Source organism: Nanorana parkeri, unplaced genomic scaffold (assembly GCF_000935625.1).
Source record: "Nanorana parkeri isolate BGI_ZX_2015 unplaced genomic scaffold, ASM93562v1 scaffold802, whole genome shotgun sequence".
Taxonomy (NCBI): Eukaryota; Metazoa; Chordata; class Amphibia; order Anura; family Dicroglossidae; genus Nanorana; species Nanorana parkeri.
In genome coordinates, this window is record NW_017307070.1 from 322,677 (window position 1) to 332,724 (window position 10,048).

A 10,048-nucleotide genomic window follows, 5' to 3' on the forward strand; every position below is an offset into this window, starting at 1 on the left:
CCCCCTCCCTCCCTACTATCCATCCATCCACCCCTACCATCCATCCATCCATCCATCCATCTATCTATCATCCATAAACCCCTACTATCCATCCATCCCTACTATCCATCCATCCACCCCTACTATCCATCCATCCATCCCTACTATCCATCCATCCACCCCTACTATCCATCCATCCACCCCTACCATCCATCCATCCACCCCTACCATCCATCCATCCATCCATCCATCTTCCTTCCTTCCTTCCATCCACCCCTAATATCCATCCATCCATCCATCCATCCATCCATCCATCCATCTTACACATCAGTCTCCTGGCTGGTCACATGACCTCCTCAGTGATCTTCTCTCTTAATTTCTTTTTATCCTCATTGGGAACAAATCCCATTTTTACTGTCCAGTCTGGAAAGATAACGGCCAGCTGACAACCCCTACAGCAGTGGCCGGTGGTCTTCATACAGAAATTGGAGGCTGAGCTATCCTCGTACAGCATCCTCCCAGCTTCTGAGTATACATAACAGCCTCAGATACCAGAGCATTGCAGGTAATAGGTGTCATGGACAGGGGTCCGTATCTGCTGAGAGGAGGACATCTCAGGGGATTTGGGGTCTCAAGGCAGCAGCGGGGACTGATGGTGCGGTGTAGCAGGCCAGACAACTGCACAGTGTGACAGACTGTGTGGCGGCTCAGGTGTCATGGGGGTGCACTTTCTGGGGTGCAGAGGACGTCATTCGCTGTCCTAGGGGCAGGTAAGTACAGCAGCGGGGGATTTAGGCACAGTGATTCGTTACTTGAACTTAGCAATGTGACGCTTCCCCAGTCTCTGGAGAGGAGACCCTGCAATGGCTCCTGGAGGAGGTGAGTATGACCGTACAACTACAGGGCCCTCTCTCATTTGACAACATGATGAAGATTCGGGGCCACATCGTTGATAGAACAGCGACTGTCACGTTTCAGGTGACCTCTCACCCCCCCGAAGAGTAACAGGGAAGTAAAAGGGAGCAAATATAAATCAGGTTGGACTTGATGGACCTATGTCTTTATTCAACCTCAAATACTATGTAACTAAGTCCGCACAATGGATCTTCACCATCTCAGGTTCTGGGTGGAGGGTCCCTTTAAGGCTGTCAGCGTGTCGGATCATTCGGATCTGGGCATACATCAAGGCATTGAAGCGATGACACATTTCACAATCCTGCACGGTTTTGTTCCTCGTTACCCAGGACTGAGGCCCAGGGAAGAGGTCGCTGCCGCTGGTTCTGTCCGGCTGTTCCGGCCCCCCCGCGGCGTGTCTCATTTTGTGGCCATTTGATATATTGCCTTGTTGTGTCTATTGTTTCACTGTCTTCAAGATGTGTTTTCCCTGGATAAGCTCCTGAGATTTCCTTCACTGACTGCCAACCAAACATGTTCTGTGTACACTCCCCCCTGACTGTGCTAACTCAATCGCTAAGGGCTGCAGCATCAACAGAGGGGCCCCCTGCAAGGGCCACAGAGGCCTCCCGCATCAGAAAGATACAAATCCTGCCTGGGACGATTTATACGAATTATATTTAAGGGAAGGAAATGTATTCTTGTTATTAGATTCAACTGATATTGTGTATCACATATTTAACATTTGTATATCTTTTACCATTCAGTTGGGTACGTAAGAAGGCTGGCCATTGGCTAGCTTGTATTTGTGGGAGGAGCCTGGCCTGTAAATACGGCCACAGTTCTGCTTCTTCCCAGTGTGGGATCATTTTCTGGCATCCCACCCAAAACCCCTTTTTACAAACACTGCTTGAGTATGCCCCCTTTTAGGCATATTGACCAGCGCGACCAAGTCCGTAGGAGATTTACACACGGCCGTGTCCAGGCTCTGACCACAAATGTGTATTTATAAAGCAATGGATGTGACATCCACTAAACATTCACCCCTGGTCAATAATTTCCTCTATATCAGAACACATTGACGAGGAAGGTTTACCTGCACGTACAATGACTTCCTGCCCCTTGGTTTGAATGCTGGATTACCTGCATGCTTTATGGCAGCCTGTGTATAATTGACCTTAGCAGATCATCCTATCTCTGAGGGAGGAATTAAGAGGTAGTATGAGTGTTTAAAGCTGAACTCCCGCATAAGGAAATAGCGTCCTCATACACGAGACATGTGTGTTCTTCTGGAATCTCGGTGAGCTTTGTGTATTTCTTCCAGATCTGTGCAGTAATCCAGTGTGAGAATTGGAGCTTCCTGCAATAAAGACCGCTCACTGCTGCTCTCTCTCTCCTTGTGCAGGGTGACTGGTCTTGTCTCCGCCCCCTCCTGTAATAAACACCAGTCACTGCTGCTCTTTCTTCGTGTGTAAGGTGACTGGTCTGGTCTCCGCCCCCTCCTGTAATAAAGACCGCTCACTGCTGCTCTCTCCCCTTGTACAGGGTGACTGGTCTTGTCTCCACCCCCTCCTGTAATAAAGATCGCTCACTGCTGCTCTCTCTCCTTGTACAGGGTGACTGGTCTTGTCTCCGCCCCCTCCTGTAATAAACACCAGTCACAGCTGCTCTCCCTCCTTGTGCGGGGTGACTGGTCTTGTCTCCGCCCCCTCCTGTAATAAAGATCGCTCACTGCTGCTCTTTCTCCTTGTACAGGGTGACTGGTCTTGTCTCCGCCCCCTCCTGTAATAAAGACCGCTCACTGCTGCTCTCTCTCCTTGTGCAGGGTGACTGGTCTTGTCTCTGCCCCCTCCAGTAGTTTCCTGTAGTGGGTGATGCCTGCTGGGCCCCTTCCACAGCTTTGCTCTCAGCACAGGCTTTGTATAGCACAGTAGTGGTGTCCTGGGTAATTTCTGGGTTTGCATAGGCACACATAGTGGATTTATATCCTTTGCGGCCATTGAAGAATATAGTTAAATGAATATTTTCGTGCCCAGAATGCAACGTTATGCCATTGGCCAGCACCTGACCCACGCTGACACCCCTCCCCAGGCCCCCAGGTTGGGCCCCAGGTTGCATTTCCAATCCAGGTGCTGTCATTTTTACGGGGGCGTCTGCTCAGTTCGTAAACACGCGCGGCCTGCTAGTACAAGGGCGCGGGTTTATGTCTCAGCACTCCTCGCGAAAACGGAGGGGCGCCAGGTTTATGTCACAGAAGGAAAAGGTCAAAGTTTCTAATCTGGTGTTGATACATAATTACTTTATGGAAGGTAAATATTGAAATAATTATAATGTAATATTTCAGTATCGGTCCAAAAACTGAGGCTCCACGTCCACGCAGCATCCATAGGAGTGTGTGGCTGACCTTAGAAGACTTCAGTCATCAGGATCTCGGGCAGAAATGATGATAAAGTAACAATCCGAATAATAATAACAATACTATAAAAATTGACTCCGCCTGCTGATCCCACAACACACGTAAGGATTGGAGATTAATGCTGCTGCCAGTTAAATATTGATTGATGGTGAAGCCAGTTCAGAGACATTACTGGGCCAAAGGGGAGATTTCCTCCATGGGATTGTGTATTATCATAGAGAAAAGCTCAATACGCTCAGCAGCCAATCAGAATCCATCTTATACAGGTCGTGGGAATTCTGATTGTGTGCTGGATGATGTGTGATTTCTGTAATGGGACCTCTGATACCCCGGATGAAGATGCCAATATGCACCCCCCCATCCCATTCCCATGGAGCTTGCACATCGACCAGCACAGGGTACATAATGTCAACTGCTGCCCGCTGGTCCTAGAGCTACCACCTCTTGGTGCAAGGACAATTAAACTGGATGTGTGTGGGGGGTGTGTGTCCTTGCAACAAGGTTAAAGGAGAACTATGGGGTCAAGGCTTTTCCCCATAGTTCTCCATAGGGTAACGGGAGGACACAAACTAGCGTCCTCCCGTCACCCTAAGCTCAGTATATAGGGAGCTACAGCTTGCGGTATACTGAGACGCCGGAGCGGATCCCGACATCGATGTCTGAATCCGCCCAGCTGCATGAGTGACAGCTGGCTCTGCCTATCTAGAGGCAGAGCCAGCTGTACCCGCCCCCTCCCCCGTCCGTTCCGCCAGTCAGCGCTGGCAGATTGGAGCGGGGAGAGGGGAATCCAGCCCCTCCCCTGTCACGGCAGAGAGCCGTGACGGGATCGAGAGGTGAGCGAACGCCGGTATGTGTTCGCTCACCTCCCGATCTACTGAGCCGACCTGTGACAGTCTCATTGTCACAGGTCGGCTAGAACTATGAGGTGAGTGGAAAGCCCCTCCCCCTCATAGTTCTCATTTAAACCAATGAGGTTTAGTCATAATCATCATCTTAATACAGATCCAGGTTTCCAATAATATTATCTTTACCAAAAATCAGTTCTTCTATCTGGGAGTTTAAAGCTGAACTCCGTCCCCCGCGTCAGTCTTCTATCTGACCTCCGTCCTTCCCTTCAGTCTTATGTCTGACCTGCGTCCTTCCCTTCAGTCTTATGTCTGACCTGCGTCCTTCCCTTCAGTCTTATGTCTGACCTGCGTCCTTCCCTTCAGTCTTATGTCTGACCTCCGTCCTTCCCTTCAGTCTTATATCTGACCTCCGTCCTTCCCTTCAGTCTTATGTCTGACCTCCGTCCTTCCCTTCAGTCTTCTATCTGACCTTCGTCCTTCCCTTCAGTCTTCTATCTGACCTCCGTCCTTCCCTTCAGTCTTCTATCTGACCTCCGTCCTTCCCTTCAGTCTTGCACAGTTGTACCGGCTCCTCTCCTGGACTGAAATTTCTTCCTCTGATTTTCCTGCACACTGGGAGCTTCTTATAATGTGCATTAGAAGCTGCAGCAAGTCAGATAGAGCCCCGCCTTCCTGGCCGGAGGATGTCCAGCATCATTCAGCGCTTTCCTCCCCAGCCTGGCTGTGCCTGGCTCGACCCTTTCATACATTGGATTTCGATCATGAAGACTCAGCAATACCCATGGGTCTTACCTTGGGAGGGTCTGCATGCAAATGTAGCCTGCCTGGGAACACCCACTCCTCCAGACTGACACCCACCCATCCAGGCATGTTGATATTTGCATAACTCCTCCCAAGAGCCGGCCTACTGCTTGTATCAGGACTGGGCAATGCAGAGGCAAGAGAAGCTCCCATCCCAGCAGCCCCCCTGCACCCATCCAAGACGTTGCCTGGGATGGGTGCCTCTGGCCTCCTCCCACCAATATGAGGGTTTCCTTGATTTTTTGGGGTTCTAGATGTTGACTTCATTGGGTGCGATATAATAACAATTGGTGTAAAATCTGACTTCTATTTCATGCTCTCAGATCCATTGGAGTCTGTGAACATCACCAGCCACGTTAAGCACATCCACGGCACGTATGGGCGCTCGGCCCTCCTCTCGGTGCAATACAGCAGCTCGAGCAGCGACAAACCCGTGGTGAAATGGCAGGTGAAGCGAGAGAAACCCATCACCGTGGTGCAGTCAGTGGGCGCAGACATCATCGGGAACCTACGAGCGGACTACAGGGACCGGATACAGGTTTTCGAGAACGGCTCCCTGCTGATCAGTAACCTCCTTCTGTCCGACGAGGGGACCTACGAGGTGGAGGTCTCCATCACCGACGATACGTTTACAGGAGAAAAGACCATCAACCTCACCGTGGACGGTACGTGGTGGTAACGTGTCAGTCCTCCCACAATGTATATTCGGGTTACAGGTGAACCATGGCAGCCCCTAACTTATTACATGCTTTGGGCACTCCAACAAAGTAATATCCCACCTATTGGAGGTGAAAACCCCTCATACTAGGCGCAGTAGGTGTACATACCCGGGTACTCAGCACAGGGCCAGAGGAACCCCTCATAATTGGCACAGCGGGTGTACAGACCCGGGAACTCAGCACAGGGATGGTGGGAGCTCCTCATAATGGGCACAGCGGGTGTACAGACCCGGGAACTCAGCACAGGGATGGTGGGAGCTCCTCATAATGGGCACAGCGCGTGTACAGGCCCGGGAACTCAGAGGGACTCTGTGCAAATCTCCTCTTACTGACACTTATTACCGAGGAGCTTATTGCCTCATGGTGGGTTTGGCTCTGCAGCAGTGTAGTTCTGGGTCACCTCCCACCAGGGCACTGTCTGCATGGAGTCTATATTTAAAGCCCCCTCCCATCCTTATTTAAGTTAACCCCATGTGTTTTCCTTGACTGCCCAAAAAACATATTGGCAGGTTCAGGAAATGAGGCGGGTTCTATCTGTGTTGTTGCAGTTACAATGTGAGGAGCTCGCAGTGTGCAGGGATATCACTCTCAGTATTGTTTTCCTGAAATGTGCACATAATAGAAATAAGAACGTCGCATTTCTCTGTCCCATGCAGTTCCGATATCCAAGCCCCGCATCTCGGTTCCCTCATCCACCGTCCTGGAGCTCGCAGAGAACTTCACGCTGAGCTGCCTCCACGATAACGGCACAAAGCCCGTCTACACCTGGATGAAGGGGGGGAAGACTCTGGCCAATGACTCCAGGATACTGCTGTCCCCCGACCACCGAGTGATGACCATCTCCAGGGTCACCATGGCCGACGACGAGGTCTACGTTTGCTTGGTGGAAAACCCCATCAGCAGCGGACGCAGCGTTCCATTTAAACTCACCGTCTACCGTAAGTCTGCGTTCCGGTACAGTACAGATCATTATTATTATTATACAGGATTTATATGGCGCCAACAGTTTGTGCAGCGCTTTACAATATAAGGAAGACATTACAATCACAATACAATTCAAGAACTTTTCAGAGAGGGGTGACACCAATATAACTGCGAGTCATTTTGGTGTCACTCCTCCAATGGTGTCACCCGGGTGCGGGCCCCACCCCCCTTGTGACGCCACTGTATGAAGCCAACAGTTTGCGCAGCGCTTTACATTATAAGGAAGACATTATAATCACAATAAAATTCAAGACAAGATGGTAAGGAGGGCCCTGCCCCTGAGGAGTGTGAATGGGGCCTAAGGAGAACTATGAGGAAAAGCCCTGACCCCATAGTTCTCCTTTAAGGGACATATTAGGGGCAACCCCCCCCCAGAAAAGTAAAAATAAAATAATAAAAAAATCATTTAAAAAAATGCAAAAAGATTGGAAATAAAATCATTTTCAGTTTCTGACAAATTTAGAAATGTTGGTTTTGGTCTTAAAATTGCCACTCGGCTGCATCCCTAATGCGTCGTATTAATTTGAGAATTTTGCCTTGTGCAGGAAGAAGCTCCTTGTACATCGTCCTGTCAATGGGAGGAATATTTTTGCTGGTTACCTTGGTAACGGTCTGCGCCTGCTGGAAGCCGTCCCGGAAGTACGGTGACAGACATCAGTACTTAGACTTTCCTTCTTTCTCCTCGTCTCTACCTGTCACGTCTTCTATGACGGGGTGACGCAAAGGTGCTTGCGCGGGATTCGTGCGTCGGCAAGGAGGGGGATCATTTGAAGTGAATGTAAACCTTAAAGGAGAATTATGAGGCGAGTGATAATCAGAGCCGACGTGTGACAATGAAACTGTCACAGGTCGGCTCTGTAGATCGGATATGAGCGAACACATACTGTCACTCACTGCTCCCTGCAGGGATTCCCCCCTCTCCGATCCTCTAGCGCTGTCTGGCGGAACGGACGGGGCTGGTACAGCTGCCTCTAGATAGGCAGAGCCAGCTGTCAATCACGCAGCTGGGTGGATCTGGACAGTAATGTCGGGATCCGTCCCGGCTGCGGCGGCCTCAGTATACCGCGAGCTGTAGCTCCCTATATACTGAGCCTAGGGTGACGGGAGGACGCTAGTTTGTGTCCTCCTGTTACCCTTAGGAGAACTATGGGGAAAAGCCCTGACCCCATAGTTCTCCTTTAAGTCATTGGAATTTAGGTTGCTACAGTCACCTTTTTTCATATTTTTGTTACTTCTCAGTGCTGCTGATCTCCTGCAGCCTGCAGCCACTTCCTGTCTACTGCAGCCACTTCCTGTCTACATGCACTCCAGCGATGGCTGCATGACATTTCTCAGGGCGGGTTTGCTGATGTGTGGGCCGTGGGCAACAATGCGCTGTGTCTGTGTAATGTGTACTGAAACAGCCACTTGTAGTCTCCATGGGAAGCCCATGTGATAGGATGACAACACAGGAGCCCAAATGGAAGACAGGAACAGAGCGTAGTCACCCTATAACAGGAAGAGCCTGAGCAAGGACCTTCATGGCGGGATCACTAGGGATCATTACAACGAAAGATTTAAAAAGACTGAAACATTTTTTTGAAACATTAACATGTTCAACCCTAGATGTGAATTTGGTGATTGGGTTTACATCTACTTTAAATACCTCTCTATAGTCCATGTGAAAGTCTGAAGGGTGACTGAGGCAATGCTTCCTCCTGCCTGCAGCAGACTGATCACTGGGGGAGGGGAGACGGAGGAAATGTTTCCTCCTGCCTGCAGCAGTCTGATCACTGGGGGAGGGGAGACTGAGGAAATGCTTCCTCCTGCCTGCAGCAGTCTGATCACTGGGGGAGGGGAGACTGAGGAATGCTTCCTCCTGCCTGCAGCAGACTGATCACTGGGGGAGGGGAGACTGAGGAAATGTATCACGGTGGGTGGAAAATTTGCCTCACTTCCTGTCCTTGTGATAGGGTGTGGCAGGGGTGTCACCAGGACAGGAAGTGATCTTTATTGGTTATGTCTGCGTCTATTTGTTGTAGAGAGAAGCACAAGCTGCAGGCACAAGCGTCCTGTGAATATATGGACCACACGGAGGATCCTCTAAAACATGAAGGTAACGGGTACACGCACTCTGTTTCTAACTCCGGCCCTCCCAGCTGTTGCGGAACTACAAGTCCCATGAGGCATTGCAAGGCTGACTGTTACAGACATGGCTCCCGGAGGCAGGAGCATGTGGGGATTTGTAGTTAAAGCACAGCTGGAGGGCCAGAGTTGCTCATCCTTGACATAGGGGGACAGACTGAGGGACAACATTACCATACACCGAGGGGAATTTATCAAATCTGGAGCAGTTGCCCATGGCAACCAATCAGCTTCTCTCTTCAGTTCGTTCAGTTAAGATTTGAAAATGAAAGAGAGAAGCTGATTGGTTGTCATGGGCAACTGCTGCAGTTTTGATAAATTCCCCTCAGTGTCTTCAAGACTTTAACCCTTTGTTAGGACACGCCCATCGGATTGCCAGACAGAGAAGCGTGATTGGTCACTCCAGAGAACACGCCTCCACTTCTCTAGAGTCCAGTGGCGGCGCGCTTTACACCACGGCATCCCACGCTTTGCATTGCACTTGGTGATGTGCGGCTTGGATGCAGCTGCTCGGCCATGGAAACCCATTCCATGGAGCTCTCTACGCACTGTTGTTGTGCCAATCTGAAGGCCGCATGGAGTTTGGAGGTCTGTAGCTATTGGCTCTGCAGACAGTTGGCGACTTCTGCGCACTGTGCGCTTCAGCATGCGCCGACCCCGCTCTGTCATGTGACGTGGCCTACCACTTCCTGGCTGAGTTGCTGTTCCCAGTTGCTTCCACTTTGTTATAATCCCAGTAACAGGTGACCGCGGTGGAATATTTAGTAGCCAGGGCATGTCACGGATGGACTTATTGCACAGGTGACAACCTATCACGGTACCGCGCTTGTAGTCACTGAGCTCCTGAGAGCGACCCGTTCTTCCGTGAAATTTCCTTGCGAGCAGCTGCATCCAAGCCGCACATCACCAAGTGCAATGCAAAGCGTGGGATGCCGTGGTGTAAAGCGCGCCGCCACTCACCTGTGTTACAGCTCCTTCTATTACATATATGTACACATTTCTATATAAAATAAATAATAGATCCGGCAGGGATGGTGGGAGCTCCCATTAATGAGCACAGCAGCTGTGCAGGCCCGGAAACTTAGTGCATGGGATGATGGGGGGGCATGGGATGATGGGAGCGCATGGGATGATGGGAGCGCATGGGATGATGGGAGCGCATGGGATGATGGGAGCGCATGGGATGATGGGAGGGCATGGGATGATGGGAGCACATGGGATGATGGGAGCGCATGGGATGATGGGAGCGCATGGGATGATGGGAGCGCATGGGATGATGGGAG

At 50.6% G+C, this 10,048-nt stretch overlaps 1 protein-coding gene across 1 annotated transcript in view; it reads left to right on the forward strand.

The window, feature by feature from the left end:
* HEPACAM (hepatic and glial cell adhesion molecule) overlaps nt 1-10,048 on the forward strand; it is a 23,783-nt gene that overhangs the window by 10,448 nt on the left and 3,287 nt on the right. The window contains exons 2-5 of the mRNA XM_018564981.1: nt 5,262-5,603; nt 6,314-6,595; nt 7,187-7,280; nt 8,663-8,736. Of these exons, the coding sequence (XP_018420483.1) occupies nt 5,262-5,603; nt 6,314-6,595; nt 7,187-7,280; nt 8,663-8,736 (792 nt within the window). The remainder of the gene's footprint in view (nt 1-5,261; nt 5,604-6,313; nt 6,596-7,186; nt 7,281-8,662; nt 8,737-10,048) is intronic.